Source organism: Nycticebus coucang, chromosome 10 (assembly GCF_027406575.1).
Source record: "Nycticebus coucang isolate mNycCou1 chromosome 10, mNycCou1.pri, whole genome shotgun sequence".
In the NCBI taxonomy this organism is placed as follows: Eukaryota; Metazoa; Chordata; class Mammalia; order Primates; family Lorisidae; genus Nycticebus; species Nycticebus coucang.
Window position 1 is genome coordinate 83,307,190 of NC_069789.1, and position 22,618 is coordinate 83,329,807.

The 22,618-nt window shown below is 37.7% G+C and overlaps 1 protein-coding gene across 6 annotated transcripts in view; it reads right to left on the reverse strand.

Moving 5' to 3' along the window:
* RALGPS2 (Ral GEF with PH domain and SH3 binding motif 2) overlaps positions 1-22,618 on the reverse strand; it is a 193,887-nt gene that overhangs the window by 146,480 nt on the left and 24,789 nt on the right. For all 6 annotated transcript variants that reach the window (XR_008383058.1, XR_008383057.1, XM_053605427.1 and 3 more), the window contains exon 2: positions 4,188-4,327. Coding sequence is in view for 4 of the 6 variants with exons in the window: in XM_053605427.1 (XP_053461402.1) it covers positions 4,188-4,244 (57 nt within the window). In the remaining 2 variants the exon portion in view is untranslated. The remainder of the gene's footprint in view (positions 1-4,187; positions 4,328-22,618) is intronic.

Consider the following 22,618-nt stretch of genomic DNA (forward strand, 5'->3'; position numbering starts at 1 on the left):
GAGCCACAGGCGCCGCCCCCTAGAAACTCTTTCTTAGAGCTTGAGCCTTGTAGTTCTTTCAGCTGAAATCCTCCGTTAGTATATACAAGTTTATGGTTAAGGTGTGGAGGGAGGGAATGTCCTATAGCCCTATGATTAGCCTGTGTCCTTGGATTGTGACCTGCACAGATGCTTTTCAGCCACTCTTACCCTGCTTAAATGAGAGAGGAAGACTACAGGAGTCTGAAATTGGGGATTTTTCTTCCCCCAGGTAGATTAGGCTCTTGGCAGCAAGTGAAAAGCAGAATGCTCTGAGTGTCTTTCAGAATGGCTACTTTCCCCTTCTGCCTGCTAGAAGTCAAAGGGGACTTTTCTCTGATTTTCACCATAAGAACCTGGTAGGCATCCTAGAGGTAATAAAACTCACAAAACTTGAGGCTGAGAGGAACTTGAGAATGAGTCCCTAAGAGTCCTTAACTCTCAAACTAGTCCACACATAGCCTCTAGCAGTTTGTCAACCACAGTTTCTCCTACCCTTCCCGGGGTCCCCTGACTCCTGCTCCTCTCTGTAACTGCTTTCTCTCTCCAGGTTTTAGAGCGTTACTGTTAGTTTGCTCTGCAATATCAATTCTCTGACGAAGCTAAGGAGAGTTACTGATTTTCAGTTCATTCGACTTTTTTTCATATTGAGGACAGAAATGATAAATTCCAACTTCTTTATAAATTCTAGGAGACCTTAAGTCTCATAAATAAAATGGAGTATTTTATTTCATGTATATAATCTCTGTAACTATGACTAGTGTACAGTGTGTCAGCGATATTATTTTATGTCCCAAAACTAATACAGAAATACATTTACATGGTTAAGAATTCAAACAGACATCAGTTAATCAGTATACACTAATTCAACAACTAAGTACAATACACTCTGTCTTATAAATACATTAATCTTAAACATAAGTTGGTAACTTTTCCCAAGTTGTTAACTCATTCAAGACAAGTTACTAAATCATAATGGCAATTTTATTGTTTATCAAAAAAAAAAAAAAATACTTCCCTCTTTTCCTTCTTACAAGCCATTGTTACAGGCTTAAAAAATTACTAGTGATATACTTTGACCTACTTCACCAGTACCAATAAGGGGGTAATGACAGGAAGCTAAGCAGTACTTAAGCATAAAATCCACTGACAGAAGAGCAGTAATTCTTCACTCAAGACGAGAGACTTCATTCAAGACTGAGACTTTCAAACGTCTGAAAATGAATCTACTGCAATTCTCCCACTGATAACAGAAGCTTCAAACACAGGTTAAATACACATGGTACTGAGAAAGCATAAATCAACCAAACCAGTTAAAGTATTTTATCCATTCTGTAAGTGCATCATTTTTATAATTAGCATTTTGATGTTAACAAACCTATATTTCCAGAGAAGGTGGAAATTGCGTATTTTTTATTTTATTTTCTTGCCACAGTAACAGACAATTTAAAAGGCAGACTTATTTTTTTTAACCTTTTTTATCCTTACTTTTCATAGCAGTATAACTGTGAAGTTTAACGTATTCATTCACTTTTAGGAAAAGTCCATAGAAGTTTTATACAAGTGAAATGATACATTTTAACAAACATTTGTGTACCTTTCTATGATAGCAGACCAGGTGTTTCTGAACATATTGTTACAAATATAATATACACACACCACACACACACACACACACACACATAGAGATATATATACACATATGTATGTAACATAGTCAAAAAATATGGTTATAAATATATCAAGCATATACATAATACAAACATATATATAAGCAATATAATCCCTGTCTCAAGGTGGAAGAAAAGCTCTGTATAAATTTAGGAAAAAAATTTATAAAGAGGTTTTTTTTAAAGTGACAGTTTCAAAAATAGGAAAGTTCTCCTCTGTTTAGGGGATTAAGAAAGACTTTATTAAAAGCCTTTTGAAATACATTTTGAAAGACAAAATTTCTTTTGTGCAGGAGGGAAAGGGGCACATTGGAATGAGAAGAAGAATTCCACCTAGAAAAACTGACATAGGCAAAGTTATAACAGAAGAAGGAAAAACTATTGTTTTATATAGATATCAGGCAAATGCAGAATTCTTTCATTAGCATGTAAGTTTCAAACAGGATTGGTAGGAGCTTTATCTATTAGAAAAAAATGGGGACCACTTTAAGGAAAGTCTTGAATAAAAGGCTAAGGGGGCATTTGATTGGTAGGCAATGAGGAACCACCAATAGTTTTGGTATAAAATAAAATTTAAGAGGCTCGGCGCCCATAGCACGGTAGTTATACGGCACTAGCCACATACACCGAGGCTGGCCGGTTTGAACCAGCCCGGGCCAGCTGAACAACGACAACTGCAACAAAAAAAAAAGCTGGGCATTGGGCAGATGCCTGCAGTCCCAGCTACTTGGGAGGAGGAAGCAAAGAGAATCAGTTAACCCCAAGAGTTTGAGGTTGCTGTGAGCTGTGATGCCACAGCACTCTACTGAGGGTGATATAGTGAAACTCTGTCTCAAAAAATAAAGAAATAAAATAAAATTTAAGAGCTATATTTTAATAATACTAATTTTAAATTTCAGTCAAATGGACCAGAAACAACACAGAATAGAAGTACAAGACCAAAGTAAAAGGCCATTGCAACAGTCTAGGCAAGAAATAATAAATGGCCAACTAGGATGGTGGTTTAGTAGCAGAAATAAACAGAAAAGGCCTGGATCAAAGAGAAAAGGTAGACAGCTCCAAGACAGCTGCCAAGAATCTCTACCTCTTGGCATCCTTGCCCTTGTGTGATCCTCTCCCCTTGAGTGTGGATAGGACCTATACTACTTGTTTCTAACCAGCAGAATACTGCAAAGGTGATGGGATGTCACTTTGTGCGATTATTACACTGTAATGTAATAGAGTTGTCCTATTAGCAGATGATTTCTGCTATGATGAGACAAAGGCTGTGGGGGGCAAAGGGAAGTGAATTAACAACAAATCTGAAGATTTAAACTTATTATGGCTACAAAAATGTGGTGCCATTAATAAAAGTCAGAGAAAAGGGTTGCACTAGTTTCTTTACAAAGTATGGAAAACAACAGTAATAAGTAACTTGATTTTGTTGACATTACACGTGTAAGTGAAATGCCTAATAAAATTATAAAGGAAGTCAGGGCTAGAGATGAAAATATGAAAATCATCTATATAAGAAAAACCACAGACTTAAGACTATTTTCAGTGATATCAAGGCCTAAGTAATAGGTTAGGATTCCAAAACAGAATTCAACTATGTAACTTTGAGGTGTTAAAAGGTCATTAACATTTTTCTCATCCAAGACAGTAAAAATAAAGATGAAATATGGAAAGCAGATACTGAAGTTACTGAGGAAAGCAGGCAAGTACCCTAGATTTATAGACAAAGAAAAAAAAGCAACAAAAGTAAAGTCACAATACATTAACTCAGTCACGATACATTAAGCCAGTGGTTCTCAACCTTTCTAATGCCGCGACCCTTTAATACAGTTCCTCATGTTGTGGTGACCCCCAACCATAAAATAATTTTTGTTGCTACTTCAAAGTAAGTACCTAGTTCAGTCTGTATCTCTATCTTCAATGCTAAGCTACATCAGCAGAGTAAGCCATTGCAACATTAAGGGTTAATAGTTCTTTGATTTACTCTAATAGGCTTGGAATCAAGGGACTTAGCTGGTGTCCAAACTTTAAATAAAAGAAATTCACATGGGTGGTGCCTGTGGCTCAAAGGAGTAGGGCACCGGCCCCATATGCCGGAGGTGGTGGGTTCAAACCCGGCCCCGGCCAAAAACTGCAAAAAAAAAAAAAAAAGAAAAGTAACTCAGCAAAGAAATTCACTTGTACTCAAGTGTTTTCACTTGTATTGCCCTCAAGATTGATGTAAGTAAAATTATCCTAAAAAGAAACTGTTTCCTTTAAAACTAAACTCAAGAAAGAGTTTTAAGTTATTACTTACCATTATTTTTCAAGTATCTTACGTTGATAAGGATCAAGTGTTTCATAGTGAACATTATGAATAGCAAAATTAAAAGTTAAAAGGAAAAAACTAAAAAATGTGTAGGCCTCCTCATCCTCTGATTTACATTGTGGGTATTCAACCACAGTGCTTGAAAAATTACAAAGCCAGGTAGGAAACTTTACAACTCAACTTATCAGATATCTTACCTCAGAAGCAGTAGCTGCAATATTAACACTGCTTGCCTGTCCATTCATTAGGTCCATGCTTCCCTCATCAGTCCCTGACGCTATGTTAACAGCAACAGAGGACTGAGTGGTTCATGTCCAAGGCCACAAATACATTATTCCTGTAAAAAGTAAACAAAAAGGTTGAAATGTATGTCTTCCCCAAAGTTTAAGAAAATAAACCCAAGCCTACTATCACACCAAGAAATAAAACACTTCACCTTCACAAAACTCATTTATTTTAGCTAAGCTACTGAATCATGTATATTTTTAAACAGAAATACCAACTGGACAGTAACCAACAGATGTTACTGTTACTTGTCTTCGTAAGACAAGCAAAAGCATACCTTTCCACTTATGTGGGTACGTGACAGAAAAAATGAAATTGCACAACTTTTTTAGTCTTAAGTAAATAAAATGTGTAAAATACACGTGGCAAAGACAGATAAGACAAACACAATACACTTTTAGAGATCCAAAGGACACTCCTCAATCAACAATACTGAATAAGCTTACCATGGTTAGTAGTCTAGTTTACCAAGATACCTCAAATACTTAAAATCTATGTAACACACATCAAAATATATAGTTATCCTCAGGGGACTGGCTTCACGACTCTCTGTAGACACTAGAACCCACACATGCACAAGGCCCTTAAATAATGGCTTAGTACTTGCATATGAGCTACGTACATACTTAAACCTGTGGTCTCCAACTCCCGGCTATGGCCTATTAGGAACTGGGCTGCACAGAAGGTGGTGAACAGCAGGCAAGCAAGGGAACCTTCCCCTCCATTTATCGAGCTCCCCATGGCTTGTACCACCACCAGAGCTCCACCTTCCGTCAGATCAACATTAGATTCTCACAGGAGCATTAGTGCAAGTACAGGATCCAGGTTGATGCTCCTTGTGAGAATCTAATGCCTGATGGTCTGAGGTGGAGCTGAGACCATAATACTGGCACTGGGGAGCACCTGCAAATACAGATTATCATTAGTAGAGAGCTTGGACTGGACAGAGACCATAGTAAATCAATTGCTTGCAGACTCTATCAAAACCATCCTCCTTCCTCCAGTCCATGGAAAAACTGTGTTAGAACTGATTCCTGGTGCCAAAGAGGAAAAACTGCCATGGAACTGGTCCCTGGTGCCAAAGAGGTTGAGGACTAGTGCCTTAAATCACTTCTAGATTACTTATACTGCATCTTATACATATACAAGGTAAATGCTATGTTGTCAAAGTTTTCATACTGTATTGTTTAGGGAATAATGACAAAAAAGAGTCAGTACAGATGCAATCGTCCTTTTTATTTTTCTTCCCCAAATGTTTTTAATCCATAGTTGATTGAATCTATGGATTCAGAACCCTAGGATATGGAGGGCTGACTGTACCATACCACAGTCAATGGTATGTTTATTTGTATAGAGCTTTACAGTTTACTGAGCATCTTCAATATGTTACCTTACTGAGTTTTACAACTTCTGGTAACATTAATTAGAGAAAATATTGTTGTACCCATATAATACAAAGAAACAACCTGTAAGGACACAGCCTAGTAAATAAGGGGCCAAGAACAGGACTCAAGCCACCGAAAATTCCAGTCTTTCCACAACAAGGTATCTCTTTATTAAAAGTCAAGCATATTTTCTTGAAGTCTAATATTTTTCCACAAATAACTTGCCAGATAATACTGAATAGGTAACTTTACCACTGTAGGACAAAATCTCTTCCTGTCTTTAAAATGACAGAGGTGGCTTGGCACCTGTAGTTCAGTGGCTAAGGGTGCCAGCCACATACACCAGAGCTGGCGGGTTCGAATCCAGCCCTGGCCTGCCAAATGACAACTGCAACAAAAAAATAGCCAGGCGTTGTGGCAGGCGTCTTTAGTCCCAGCTACTTGGGAGGCTGAGGGAAGAGAATCGCTTAAGCCCAAGAGTTTGAGGTTGCTGTGAGCTGTGACCGTCACAGCACTCTACCCAGGGCAACATAGTGAGACTCTGTCTCAAATAAACAAACAAACAGATAAAGAATAAAATAAAATGACAGAGGTAGACAGACTTTAAGATCACTTTTTAACTTTAAATATCTAAGATGTTTTCCATAAGAGAAATGACAAGTGTCTATAAATTAGGTAGTCCACACTATACTCTATTTATTTATTTATTTATTTATTTTTGAGACAGAGTATCACTATGTCATCCTTGGTAGACTACCATGATGTCACAGCTCACAGTAACCTTAAACTCTTCATCTTAAGCGATTCTCTTGCCTCAGTCTCCTGAGTAGCTGGGACTACAGGTGCCTGCCACAATGCCCAGCTATTTTTGGCTGCAATTGTCATAGGTGTTTAGCAGGCCCGGGCCAAGCTCGAATCTGCCAGCCTCAGAGTATGTGGCCAGCATCCTGCTCACTGAGCTACAGGCACTGAGCCACTATACTCACTTTAAAAACTGAGTTTGATATGTCAATAATAATTCCTTCTTTCTTTGGAGAAGCAATACAGGAGAGTATTCAAAGCACAGACTCTGGAATAAAACTACCTCTTTGTGAACCTATTATATGTTTTTCTGTGTTCAGTGTCCTTATCTATGAAATAGTGCTAAGTACCCTCTTCAGAGTTGTGGTGAGAAGAAATGAGTTAATATGTGCAAAGCACTGTACTGACAAACGGAAGTATGCTATTATTATTCCATCATGCAGTGATAATGGAGATGTTGTTACTATCCACTCAATCCACTTAAAGCTTAAATTCAATGGAATCTTCTAAATAAAGAAGACAAAAACCTTATAAATGTATCTCTGGCAAGCACACGTTCAAGAACATCACTACAATTCCTAACTGCAGACACAATAAATAACAATGCCTAAAATATGTTTCTTAGATGTAGCAAAACATGTTCTTGTTTTCAAATACTTAAAAACTATTACTAAAGATAGTAGCCTGCAGTCATATCTTGAATTTATCGTCATTTCTTCAGATATAGACTAAGCACTTCTAAGAGCAAAACACTATTCTGTAAGTTTTAAAACAAGAAATATATTACAAATAATGGGGATGTAAAATCATTTGTAACCCACTTAGAAAATCGATGTGAAATGAATAAAGCACAAAATACTTTAATTTCCTTCAATCTCCACTATCTCATTCTATAAACTTTATTATCTGTATGGGGCTATTATATAGATCAACTAATATTTACACTGCTATACAAAACCAGCTTGATTATCCAGATTTCTCTTCAGTAGCAGTTAACAGTCTGCTATGAAATGTTTTCAAATAGTTTCTTCTCACTCCACATTTTCAATATAGACCAAATATGGCATGCATTCATAAATCAAGAGTGCCCCCTAGTGCTAAGAAAAATATTTTAATTTAATAGAGGAATTGTATCCTAAATCTATTTCACATATCAATATATAAACTTTATAATGTTACTTATTGAAAAAAAGGTAATACAGATGGGGAATAACATATGTGTAAACTACACTCATATTCAAATTTTCTTTACCTGCCTTTTTATTTTTGAGACAGAGTCTCACTTTGTCACCCTTGGTAGAGTGCTATAGCGTCACAGCTCACAGCAACCTCCAACTCCTGGGCTTAGGCGATTCTCTTGCCTCAGCCTCCGGAGTAGCTAGGACTAGAGGCTCCTGCCACAACGTTCAGCTATTTTTTGTTGCAGTTTGGCTGGGGCCGAGTTGAACCTGCCACCCTCTGTATATGGGGCTGGCGCTCTACCCACTGAGCCACAGGCGCTGCCCTCTTTACCTGCTTTTAATTAAATTGTCATTGAAACAGTCTATAGAAATTAGTCATATTAAAATCCATTATACACGCATATAAAAAAAGGTAAAGCACACCTTAAAGAAAATAAATAAAACTTATTTATAACTAATTATAAATATACTGCATTTCAATAGTACATAATAATAATGAAGTACAACAGAGGCTCGTATGGTACTATAAAAATACTAAAAGCCATAAAAAAAGACAGAGACATGGAATATTTATTCTTTTAGTATATGCCTCAAAGACCTTTCCTGAGCTTTGCACATAGAAAAATTCAAATACATAAGGGTAAATATATGCTTTAATATTATTTTTCTTACCAATGACACAAATACTCATAATGACTACCAACATCACGACAATTATCTTCTTAATTAAATTCATTTGTTTCTTCTACTCCTCAACTTCTAAAGACAGTTACTTCAGCTGTCTTTTCTGTTTAAAGTCCAAAACAGAGAATTTATCTTCTCAATGGTATTCCTAACAAGAAACCAATTTTTTAATAAATGAACAAGGTGATTAAAGTCAAAGCAACAATTTCTCACTAAGTAATCTCACTTCGCACTACCAGTTCCATGTTCTTTTCAATTTATACTATCATCTTTAGGAATATTATGCTAAAGACATGTAATAGTTTTACCAAACATACTCCAGAAGAGTTAAGCAACTACAAGAAAATTGACAGTAAAAGGAAATTAATTAGTACAACTTCTTTGGAAACATTTCAGTAATACAGAACTGATATGTTCGTGTACTTCTGGCCCCAAATCTCAGTGCTGGAAATTCATCCTATCAAAACTCTAGAGAAAAAGAAAAGACTATATAAAGCTATTTAATCAAGCACTGTTTAAAATAGTGAAAACTAGGAGTAATTTTAATGCCTTTCTATAAAATCACATTTTAAAAATTCAAATGGACGATTACAATAAGGGAACCTGAAAATAGCAGAAAAGTTCAGTAAAATCAACTATATCTTCTCATTTTAATGTTCTTACAAAGTTTCATGAGAAATAAATTAGAGTAAAATTAATTTAATTTTTTAATTTTTCTTTTTTTCTTTAACTGTGATTATAAATACAACACTAACCCTAACAATTTATAATCACAGTTTGTGATTATAAATACAATTCAGTATTTAGCACTTATTACAGAGTTTGCTTTAACATTTATTTTTAAGTAGAAATTAATGATATATTTTATATGATATCCAGGAGAGGCCCAAAAATATAAATGACCTGTGTGTCACAGCCTTAAAGCAAGCCCACTTCTAGCAAAGTTTAATAGATAAAAATTACACTGCCTTCTTTATTTTTTAAAGTAAGAAACCAGAGATTAGTCCCTAATATCCCAGTACTTTTTTCCAATAATTACGACTCTCCAAATGCTGAGGAGTAACAAAGAAAAAAAGATTTTGTTTTTGGACATAATGATATTGAGTTATTCTGACAAAGGTTTAATAAAAAAAGGAAATTTTTCATCTTTGCATGCAGGCACATATACCAAAGTACTTGACCTCAATTACATACTTCATAAGCATCTCTTAAAAGACCGAGTAAATAAATGAACAAAGTAATCCTTCAGAATTTAAGATAATATAAATGCCAGATGAACAATAAAAGTGTAGGGAGAATGGCAATCAAATCATCAATACACAAAATACTACACAGATTTAAAATAACATGATGAGAATTTCTACTTTCAGTAATGTGGCTGACACAACAATTTAAATATCCATGCGCTACCAAAAGAAATTTAGAATAATGGCTTAAATTTTGATACTAGCTAGACAGGAAAGACAAGGCCACCAAGAGATGGGAATGACATGACATAGAGATATACATGGTCTCCAATCCCATCCACCCACACCTCTACCTAGAATAAAGCCAGAGAAATCAATAATCTGGTCTGGGGGTTGGGGGGGAGGGACACAGTTCCCAAACCCAATCTCCAAAACTTCTCATGGTCATACTCCACCCCCTGAACTTCAATTGCCTTCATTCTACCATTATTACCCAAGTTTACATTAAGAATCCTTGATTGTGTGGAAAGGAAATCTCAGATAGATATGTAAAAGACAAAATCTATGTAGTTCTCTTTAATTTGTAAACAACCCTCACTGCTCCCCACTTCCTAGGTGCAGAGGGAGGGTTACACCTGTAATCCTATAAGATAATGCATTCAAAGATTATGCTTTATCTTCTGGATAGAAAGTACACTGAAGATAATTAGCTAAGTAATTCTAATACTGAGTTCTGAGATGCCTATGCTACCTGACCCAAAATATAAATATAGGTTAACTAGAAATTCAGATAATAGAAAAGAAGTTCATATTCAAAAAAAAAGAAACAAAAAATCTGTGCTCCAAATGTTTGTGTTTTTGTTGTTAGCATATGTGTGTGTATTTTGGCCAAATACTCTAAAGATTGGCCCATAAAAGTCCATTTAACTCATAATACTATATATGTGAAGTAAAACATTCAACATACTAAAACAGTATTAGCAGTTAAAGCATGGAAACAATCCTACTGAAACAGATTTAAACATGTGATGAACTGTGCCACTGTGGACCTAGGAATGGTCAGGGGAAAGAATGTAGTACATTCATAAGGAACATCAGAGCAGAAAAACTACAGGGCTACTACTGATGGGACAAGACAGATATCAAGATTCCAAGGTGGGAGCCGACATTTCAGGTGAGGCAACTGCACTGCAGGACCTCCTTTTTTTTTTTTTTTTTTACAGTTTTTGGCTGGGGCTGGGTTTGAACCAGCCACCTTCAGCATATGGGGCCAGCGCCCTACTCCTTTGAACCACAGGTGCCGCCCTCCTCTTTTTTTTGAGACAGAGTCTCACTATGTCGCTGTCAGTAGAATGCTGTGACGTCACAGCTCACAGCAACCTCAAACTCTTGGGCTTAAGTGATTCTCTTGCCTCAGCCTCCCAAGTAGCTGGGACTACAGGCACCCACAATGAGGCCCAGCTATTTTTTGTTTTTTTGTTGTTGTCATTGTTTGGCAGGCCTGGGCCAGGTTTGAACCCACCAGCCCCCATGTATGTGGCTGGCTCCCTAGCTGCTGAGGAGCCAAGCCAGGACCTTCTTTTAAGGCTGGAAAAGAAAAAGACTAAAATAAAGGACAATTTAAATAGCCTAGACACTGCATGTGTTTAGAGGTAAGAGATTCCCTAAGCTTAGAGGATAGGTAGAAAGGATCTCTTGTACCTGAAATGTTGGGCTAAACTGAACACCACAGAATAATCTGTCAGCAAGAAATTACTACACAATGGAAAACTATGCAACTGTTAAAATATCATCAGAGAATACTAATGACAGGTGAGAAAATATTCACAACATACTGCTAAATGAATAAAGCAATTCACTAAACAGTATTTAAGGTCTAGTCCTTTTTAGTTATCATTATTATAGCGTACAAGAGAGAATACACCAACACACACTAAAATGTAGTTTTTTTTAATTATTAAATCATAGCTGTGTACATTAATGCGATCATGGGGCACCATACACTGGTTTTACAGTATGTATAAAATGTAGTTATCTCCAGGTTTACCAATTTTTTCCTAACTTTAGCTTACCTGTATGTGTATTTTTCAATTTTCCATGAAGATATTACTTTAATTAGAAAAAAAATGCAGGGCGGCGCCTGTGGTTTAGTGGGTAGGGCACCGGCCCCATATACCAAGGATTGGCGGGTTCAAACCCAGCCCCAGCCAAACTGCAACAAAAAAATAGCTGGGCATTGTGGCGGGCGCCTGTAGTCCCAGCTACTTGGGAGGCTGAGGCCAGAGAATTGCCCAAGTCCAGGAATTAGAGGTTGCTGGGAGCTGTGTGATGCCATGGCATTCTACCAAGGGCGATACAGTGAGATTCTGTCTCTACAACAAAAAAAAAGAAAAGAAAAAAAAATGCATTTCCCCACAGACCGCTTATGAGTTACAAGAGAAAAAATAAACTAAACTATGTGAAGAACTGTGCAACTCCTTAACTGAATCAAAATCACCAGCACCAATGAATAAGTATCATATACCTGTGGATGCGATATACTTGGAAGGATACAACATCACTTATGAGTAGTTGAGTTGGGAGCCCATGACTTGAGTCTAATGTCAAGGAAACAAGACAAACCCAATCTGAGAAACATTCTATAAACATATTCTTCAAAAAATGCCAATGTTATCAGAAAGGCTGAGAAACCATTACAATTTGAAGGAAATTCAAGAGACATTGAAACAGCAAGTCAAAGTACTGTTGGGAGTGGGGTGGAAACAAATATGGTAACGGACGATCCTATATGGATGGCAGTAAATGCTCTAAAAGAAGTTACTGGGTAGTTCATAAACTGAAATAGAGACAAAGTACTGTATCAATTTCCTGAAATTGATAATCATACAGTATTTCAGAAAAATAGCATATACATGCATTTGAGAGAGAAGAAAATAGAGTGAACCATAAAGCAAATGTGGCAAAATGTTAAAAACTGGTGAATTTGGGTAGGGGTATATTAGTGTTCTCTTCACCATTTCTATCAGTTAATTGTATCTATCAACTTGATGGGGTCACAGAGTGCCCAGATATTTGGCCAAAAATTATTCTCTGTTTTTCTGTGAGATAAAAATATGAATTGAGGCGGCGCCTGTGGCTCAGTGAGTAGGGCACCGGCCCCATAAACTGAGGGTGGCGGGTTCAAACCTGGCCCCAGCTAAACTGCAACAAAAAAATTAGCCAGGCATTGTGGCGGGCGCCTGTAGTCCCAGCTACTTGGGAGGCTGAGGCAAGAGAATCGCCTAAGCCCAAGAGCTGGAGGTTGCTGTGAGCTGTGTGATGCCACCACACTCTACCGAGGGCAACAAAGTGAGACTCAGTCCTAAAGATATAAATATATATGTATACATATATACGTATATGTATGAGTTGGCAAAATGAGTAAAGCCGACTGCCCTCCCCATGTGGGTGAACCTCATCCAATCTGCTGAAGGCACGAGTAGAACAAAAAGGCTGAGTAACAGGGAACTCTACCTGCTTGCTTGAGCTGAATGAAATGTGGGCCTTTTTCTTCCTTCAGACTCAAGACTAAATAAAACGTCACCTCTTCTTGGTCCTTGAGCCCGCTAGGTTTTGGACTAAAACTTACACCACTAGTTCTCACACTTGAACACGAATTACGTATGCGCTTACTTGAATTTCCAGCTTGCCAACTGTGTACCTTGGGATTTCTTAGCCTCCATGATCATGTGAGCCAATTCCTTCTATTAATATTATAATAAGAGTTAATATATTAATATATAACACATTAATGACATATAAGGAATGAACTTTCTCACATATGTTATTATTATATATTTAAGATTGACAGTATATGTAATTATATAAGGATTATAGATAAAATACCTATACACACATCCTATTAGTTTCTCTGGAGAACTCTTTAAATATTAAGTATATTATTCTTTTAACTTTATTATTAGTTTGGAATTATTTCAAAATAAAAAGTAGGTAAAAAACTGTAAATTCTTCCAAATTATACAGAAGCTCAATTTAAAAATCTTCAATCTGAAAAATTTCATAGAAAACTAACAGTTACACGTCCAATGAAAAAATACAACTCTTGCAACCAACAGATGGCGTTAGTGATCACCTGTTTAGTGACACTAGAGACTTGGGACTTGAGACAAGATGGACTCATGAACAGCTGTTTGGAACTAAGCTATACCTATCCACAAACATTTTCTCATCATGCTAATAAAATAGGTGACTAACAGGTAACTTGGGGAGTATTTCAAATCCCCAGGTCTTTCTTCCTTCTGATACTTGCCCTCTCTTCCCACGGCATGCCCAACATTCCCACCAACCTCATGGAGAATCATGACTGTAGGAATTTACTGGAAAGTGGATGAGAAAGTCTCATACCTTTCAAAGGTGCAAGAATGAAAGATGGAGAAGGAAGAAAAAAAGTAAAGGGAAAAAATGTTTGTTAGCTCACTGCTTTAATCAAATCTCCTGATTCTATGTAAGAAAACACCAATCCAATGCTGAGTTCACATCATCTGGCCAAGCCCACATAACCAGTTAACAACAGATTTCTTAAATGCAAGCCTTCTGTTTGCTAAGCCACACTACCTTCTCCCTACCAACCTTTACTTGATGTTTACATACAGTAGAACCTCCATAGCTGGCCACCTCCTTAAACTGGACATACACCACATGTACATAGTATAGTGGGGGTCTAGCTTCTTATGTTGACCACCTGCATAGGTTGACCAGTTTGTTATAGTTCCTTGGGTGGTCAACTTACAGACAGGTTTTACTGTACTGTGGAAATGTGGGAGTGGAAAGGGATAAAATATCTGGTTTCTCTCCCTCCTTACTACTAGTAAGAGTTCATTAGATGAACACGATGACAAAGGAAATAGTACACAACTAGGAACAGTAAAATCCTCTCTCATATTCAGGGGACTGCCAACTGTTCAAATACAATACAGAGGGCAAAATGTAAAAAGAGATGGGAAGAATCAGGAATTGAGTCTGGAGAAATAAAGGGCAATGTCTGTCACCATAACATAAAAGCCTGGACTTCATACTGTACATAATGAAAAGGCAGAGTCCTTAAAAATAGACTATTAAATTATGTAATCTTGCAAGTTTCATTTAGAAGAATATATTAATATATTTAGAGAGAGAAAAAGAGACAGGGAAAGAGAGTGATTGTGTCTATATTATTCATTGCTATTGAATTCAGAAGTCTCAACAAATGGACACCTATGAGATGACTTCAAGTGCAATCGATCCTTCATGTGTACAAAGGATTTTTTCCAAAACAACTTGAAATATCTTCAAATTTGAGAACGCTACAGCATATAAAACATTCAAGTATAATTAAATTCTTTACTCCTACAGACATGATTCAAGGAGACTGAAATAATTTACACTCGTTCCTGTTACATATAAATCGTACGGCAGACTCAATATGCATCATGAATTTAAGACACTATAGAATTTTATATTTTACTCTTTAATTTACCTAAAATTCCAGAGCAATTGCTTTTTGCTTCTCTTTGGTGATCAGCACTAGGAGTTGTCTCAGCAGCAGAAATATAGTGCTGACAATAAAGTTACTGCACAAAACAGCAGAAATTAACCAATCACATTAAGGAGTACCGGAACCTGTGGCCTTGGGGCCATGTATGGCCTTCTGGATCCTTGAATGTGGCCTTTTGACTGAATACAAACTTTGCAGAGCAAACTCTTTTAGTAAAGGAATCTGATCTGAAAAGTTTGGATTCGATCTAGGGGCTACACATGTGGCATTGACACTGCAGATTTCCCCCACTTCCCCCCGGCCTAACACTGTGTGCAGCAAAATTACAAATGACCCTCCCAGTCATTTATGGAATAGTGGAAATCACAAGGGATAATCTGGAAAAGCTAAGAAATTATTCTTTTAGCAGCTGATAAGCCAAAAATACCATGTGCCCTAACAGTAAAGATCCCACAGAGCTTTCAAAAGTTACAATGCCTATAATAACCTGTAGCTTACACACACACTTTAAAGTAATTCCAGCAGAAAGATTTCAAGAAATGTTTTAGTAAATTTATGGCCTGGTGTTCTATCAGAAGATTTTAGATTAAGAACTGTGAGCACTAGGTCTCTGAAGATAAGCTCGATCCTGCATAAGTTCAGAGGCCATCCAATGACCAGAACGGAACTTTCTGTAAATATTGAAGTGTTAGTGAGATTAAAACACTGTTCTTCATTTACTCTAACAGCTCTCTAAGATAAATATTACCTATCAATAATCAAATCAATTTAGGAAACCAGGTCATAGAGGTTCAGAGGGTTATTTATCAAGAAAAGCAAAAAAATCTTTCCTAGAAACTTCCTCTTACCTACCCGCCCCACCCTGAAAAAAAGAAAGGCATTCTCATAATGTCTCATTTACTAGAATTCCTTCGTATGCATTACATCTGCCAAGGAGGAAGTGTCTGGGATACCTTCATAGAGAATCTGATATCTGAGATGAGTCTTGACAAGTAGAAATTAGGCAGATGGAGGGGAAATTCATGGTGGAGGCAATCCTGGTAAGAGGAAATACTATCTGCAAAACCACAAGAATGGAAGCAGTTGGCATGGCACAGGAATGTTAGTTAATTCTTCTCAGAAAAAGCACAAGGGTGTGTGGGGGTGTATGTGTGAACAAGGAAGATAAACTGCAAAGACAGACTCTAGCCAGATCAAAAAGCACTTACAGGGCGGCACCTGCGGCTCAGTGAGTAGGGCGCTGGCCCCATATACCAAGGGTGGTAGGTTCAAACCCGGCCCTGCCCAAACTGCAACAACAACAACAAAATAGCCAGGCATTGTGGTGGGCACCTGTGGTCCCAGCTACTCGGGAGGCTAAGGCAAGAGAATCGCCTAAGCCCAAGAGCTGGAGGTTGCTGTGAGCTGTGATGCCACAGAACTCTACAGAGGGCAACAAAGTGAGACTCTGTCTCTTAAAAAAAAAAAAGGCACTTACAACAGCATAGGAAAAAATGTGCACCTTCTTCTCTAAATCAAGAGACTGTGACTGAAACTCTACGTCTATAAACTGACCAATTCTCCAAAAGTACGAAAACTGTGTTCATGAACACACACAAAAACTAGCTCTTTCCCTAGATTCACAGCTGTCAAATGATTTTCAAAAAAAATTAAAAAACCATTGTTCTGAGTGACTGGGTGTATCTGTATAATTACAGGCAGGGAAGTGTGCCATAATATGTTTATTTTAGAAAGGTAACTTAGGTAACATTTGTGGATGTTGATGGATTAGGGAGAACCTTAAAAGCTGAAAGAGCAATAAAGATGTTATTATCTTATTCCAGCCAAGAGATAAGTACTACATTTAAAAGCCTAATTCCAAATACTTTTCAAAGGCGAAAGTTGCCAGAAATTATTGATCATCTGCATATGGATTGAAAAAAAGAAACTTATCAATAATAAAATCAATTTAGGAAACAGGGTCAGAGAGGTTAAGAGGGTTATATTACTTCCTAAAGTTCATGTCATTCAATTATTCCATGCCACCATCAGTAAAAGCCATTAAGTACAGCATAGGAGTTTCAAGTAAAGTGTACCTGCTTTCTTCCATTTGCAACCAGCCACCACTGGGAAACTAACCAGAAAATACCAAATGTACCGAAGAGGAAATATATGGCCCACAAGCTAAATCCAGCCCCATTTTTGTAAACCGTCTTAACAGAAACATAGCTGCACTCACCTGCTTATGTCCTGTGAATGGTTGCTTCCACACTACAAAGGCAGAACTGAATAGTTTCAAGAGACTTGTATGGTCTACAAAGCCTAGAGTATTTACTATTTGGGCCCTTATAGAATATTTGCCAATGTCTGGTCTAGAACAAAAACAAGGACAGATTCTATTTCAGAAAGCACTGCTTTAGTACAATAGATGTGAGTAATATGCAAAAGAAGGCTGTACTCTCTACCTCTGCATGTGGACCAACTCCAGGGATGTAGTCAACAGCCTTCTGGGGGCAGCTGCAGGTAAGTTTGCAGTAGCAGCAAGATCCTTCTAAGATCCTAATCAAACTGAATTTATAAAATCCCACATATTTACTCTGTTTGGAAAAATATTACTCTTCACAAGCAATATACTAGGGGCCTATGTTTCAATCCAGTCCAAATCATTGTCCTTCCTCCTGCATTCTTCCAGTCAAATCTACCTCCTCCCTCAGGTTCTTTTTTGTTTTGTTTGAGACAAGAGTCTCACTATGTTGCCCTGGCAACATAGAGTAGAGTGCCACGGCATTACAGCTCACAGCAACCTCAAACTCTCAGGCTTAAGCGATTCTCTTGCCTCATCCTCCCAAGTAGGTGGGACTACAGGCGCCTGACACAATGACCAGCTATCTTTTGGGTGCAGTTGTCATTGTTGTTTAGCAGGCCTGGGCTGGGTTTGAACCCGCCAGCTTTGGTGTATGTGGCTGGTGCCCTACTCACTGAGCTACGGGTGCCAAGCCCCAGTTTCTTTTTTAAAATGAAAAAGAAGAAAATGTAATAGTAAGATACAAGTATCATCAGTAAAACTGATGAAGTATCTAATCTAAGAACCAGGACCTTGGCTTATTTGCAGAACACTGACAAAAAAGCAGCTGACTAGGTAGGCATTTTTAATCAATGAACCTCAAATTTAGATTTCAGATTTAAAATTGCCACCAGTTATTCTGAAAACAAACAAAAACTAAATGTCAGTTGATCAAATAAAATTAAGCTCTCCTGAAGGCCTCTATCAGACCATTTTGTGTATGGTTGCAGTGATGTTTCAATATTTTCTTTAAATGATATGAAAACAAACATAGCTTGAAAAGAAAACACTGCAGCATATCCAAATAGAACTCCAGGCAGCTACACAAAAATAATTATTTCAGCCGAGCACGGTGGTTCACGCCTGCTGTAATCCCAGCACTTTGGGGACCTGAGGTGGGTGGATTGCTTGAGCTCAGGGGTTCAATCAGGCTGAGTAAGAAGAAGACCCAGTCTCTACTCAAAAAAAAAAAAAAAAGAAAAGAAAAGAAAAAGAAAACAAAACAAAAGAAAAACTGGCTGGGCATTGTGGTGGTCACCTGTCTGACCAGCTACTTGAGAGGCTGAGGCAGGGGGATAGCTTAAGCCCAACAGCCCAACAGTTTGAGGTTGCTGTGAGCTATGACACCCATAGCACTCTAGCCTGGGTAACAGAATGAGACTGTCTCAAAAAATCACAACAACAATTTCATAAATCACCCAGGTGCAGTGGCTCACGCCTATAATCCTAGCACTCTGGGAGGCCAAGGTGGGTAGACTGCCTAAACTCATGAGTTGAGACCAGCCTGAGCCAGAGGTAGACCTTGTCTCTAAAAAAAAATAGCCAGGTGTTATGGAGGGTGCCTGTAGTCCCAGCTACTTGGGAGGCTGAGGCAAGACAATCACTTAAGCCCAAGAGTTTGAGCTTGCTATGAACTGTGATGCCACGGCACTCTACCAAGGATGACAAAGACTGTTTCAAAAAACAAACAAAACCCCCCAATAATTTAATAAATCAAAGAGTCTCATAAACATATCATTCATAAATTCCCAAAGTCCTAAGACACCATTTTTTTCCAAGATTTTTTTTTTCAGCAACTTGTTTTGCCAAAAACATATTCAATGCAGGAATGTGTAATAACACAGGATTCAAATAATAAGTAGCAGAATTGACTTTAGATACTCTAAATCAGGGTGTCTCAGCTGTGGTACCACTAACATCTAAGACCAGATAATTCTTTGTTGAGAAGGACAATGCTCTGCATTGCAGGCTGTTTGGCCTCTATCCACTAGAAGCCAATAACAGTTGTGAAAATTACACTGTCTACAGAGGGACAAACCACCTCCACTTGAGAACCACTCCTTCAAATGAATTCTATTTCTTGACAAAACTTCATTCCATTTTTTCTGCTTTGTATATATTTAAAGTAATTAAACAAAAGAGTGATAATGCATGTTATATAAAGTTTTTAATCTTTCATCATATTCTATCTAGAGTAGGATCTTTATTGCATCACTTTTTAAAAGCAGCTTTATTTACATATAGATTACATATAATAAATTATACATGTTCAAAGTAGGTATGGAGTATATGCCCATGAAAAAAAGTCTCCACAAATCAAGATAATGAATGTGTTTAGTTCCTTCCAACGTACCTGGCTTCTTTACTCTCAGCATAATTATTTCGAGATTCACCCCCATTTTGTATCTATTAATATCGTAATTTGTGGCTTGGCGCCTGTAGCTCAGTGAGTAGGGTGCCAGCCACATACACCAAGGCTGGCCGGTTCGAGCCCGGCCCACGCCTGCTAAACAACAATAACAACTCTAACCAAACAGCCAGGCCTTGTGGCGGGCGTCTATAGTCCCAGCTAGTTGGGAGGCTGAAGCAAAAGCATGGCTTAAGCTCAAGTATTTGAAGTTGCTGTGAGCTGTGATGTCATAGCACTCTACTGAGGGTGACATAGTGAAATGCTGTCTCAAAAAAAAAAAAAAAAAATCACACTGTTAGTCCATTCATCTGCTGACAGGCATTTGAGCTTTTCCAATTTGTAGCTGTCATAAAGTTGCTGTGAACAGTAGTTTACTAGTCTTTTCAGTAAATACCTACAACTGGAATAGCTGGCTAACTGTATGTTAACATTTTAAGAAACAAACAAACTGCCTCCTGAAGTGGTTATACAATTTTACAAGTAAAGTATAGCATTCTAGTTCTTTCACATCATTGCCAACACTTAGTATGGTCAGTCTTTCAGGTGTGTAGTGGTAGCTCAATGTGATTATTCGCATTTCTCTAGTGACTAATGATATTATAATTAATTAACATAAAGACTAAGCATCTTTTTAGGTACTTAGTATATCTTCTTTGATGGAGTGTTTATCAAACTTTTTGCACTTTTTTTTTTTTTTTTTTTTGTAGAGACAGAGTCTCACTGTACCACCCTCGGTAGAGTGCCGTGGCATCACACGGCTCACAGCAACCTCCAACTCTTGGGCTTATGCGATTCTCTTGCCTCAGCCTCCCAAACAGCTGGGACTACAGGCGCCCGCCACAACGCCCGGCTATTTTTTTTTGTTGTTGTTGCAGTTTGGCCGGGGCTGGGTTTGAACCCGCCACCCTCAGCATATGGGGCCGGCGCCCTACTCACTGAGCCACAGGAAAATGAATTGTTGGTATTGAGTTTTGAGTCCTTCCATATGTACTTTAGGTACCAGGTAAGTGCTTAATCACACATTTAATTGCAAATATTTTCTCCCATTCTATGGCTTGTCTTTTCATTCTCTTAACAATTATCTTTTGAAGAGCACACATATTGATGAAAAAAACAGAGAGGGCAGCGCCTGTGGCTCAAAGGAGTAGGATGCTGGCCCCATATGCCGGAGGTGGCGGGTTCAAACCCAGCCCCGGCCAAAAATTTCATTTGTCAAAATTCAGTTGTCCATATATGTATGGGCTTATTTCTGGACCCTGTGCTATTCTATCAATGTATTTTCTCTGTATTTTTTTTTTTTTTTTTTTTTTACAGTTTCTGGCTGGGGCTGGTTTTGAACCCACCACCTCCGGCATATGGGGCCAGCATCCTACTTCTTTGAGCCACAGGCACCACCCTCTCTGTTTTTTTCATCAATATAAATTGAGATGTTGGATAGCATTACAATTCTGGGTTTTTTCCCCAAAAAAGTTGTTTTGCCTATTCTAGGTCCTCTGCATTTCCATACGAATTTTAGAATCAGCTTGTCAATTTCTACCAAAAGAAGTCTGCTAGAATTTTGATTGGCATAATATTGAATAAACAGATCAATTTGGGGGAACTGTCAACTTAGCAACAGTGAGTCTTCCAACCCACAAACAACAAGTATATACCCTTTTCTCTAAGACTTCTTCAATTTCCTTCTGCAAATTCTGCATAGTTCTCAGTATTTTATATCTGTTGCTATATCAATGGTGCTAGTTTTATTAAATTTCAATTTCTGACTATTCATGGTGAAAGAAATCTGTTGATATTTATATATTGACTCTGCAGCCCACAACTTTACTCATTAGCTCCAGAAATTTTGTAGGTCCAATCAGAATTTCTATCTACACATTCACATCATCTATAAAAACAAAGAGAAAAAAAGAAAAACCAACAAAGCAACTTCCTTCTTTCCAATCTAATCTTCTTTTTAAGACAGAGTCTCACTATGTCACCCTCAGTGGAGTGCTGTGGTGTCACAGCTCACAGCAACTTCCTCCAACTCTTGGGCTTAAGGGAGTCTCTTGTCTCAGCCCCCCAAGTAGCTGGGACTACAGGCGTCTGCCACAACACCTGGCTTTTTGTTGCAGTTGTCGTTGTTTAGCTGGCCCAGGCCAGATTCAAACCCTACCCACTGAGCTATGGGCACTGCCCCAATCTTTATGTCTTTTCTTTCTTTTTCTTGCTTGACTATACTGGCTGTGATGAACCGCCAGTACATTGTGGAACAGAACTGTTCAGAGTAGAAATCCTTGTCTCATCCCTGGTCTTAAGAAAAAAGCATTTGGTCTTTCACCATTAAATATGAAGCTATATATGTATCGTCTTTCCAGATATTGGGCTGAAGTTCCTTTCTAATCCTAGTTTGCTCAGAGTTACTATCCACAATTAAGAATAAATTGTCAAATGCTCCCCCTACCACCAATTTAGTGAGATGATAACATGATTTTTCTTTTTTAGTTGGTTAATATAGTGAATTATAATGACTGTTTTTTAAATGTTAAACCAACCTTGGACTCTGGAAATAAACCCCATTTAGTCATGATGTAACTTTTCATAAATTGTCACATTCAATCTCCTAAAGTATGTTTAGAATTTTTGCATCTATGCTCATGTGAACTATTTTTATGTTGTCTTTTCTCATAATGCCTTTGCCTAGTTTGAGAATGAGGAAAATGGTGACCTCAGAAAATGAGTCAGTAAAAATTCTCTCCTCTGTAATTTTCTGTTTGTATAGAACTGGTTATACCGTATTTTGCCATGTAAGATGCACTCCCATATATAATTCACACCTATGTTTTTGGCTGAAACTTTC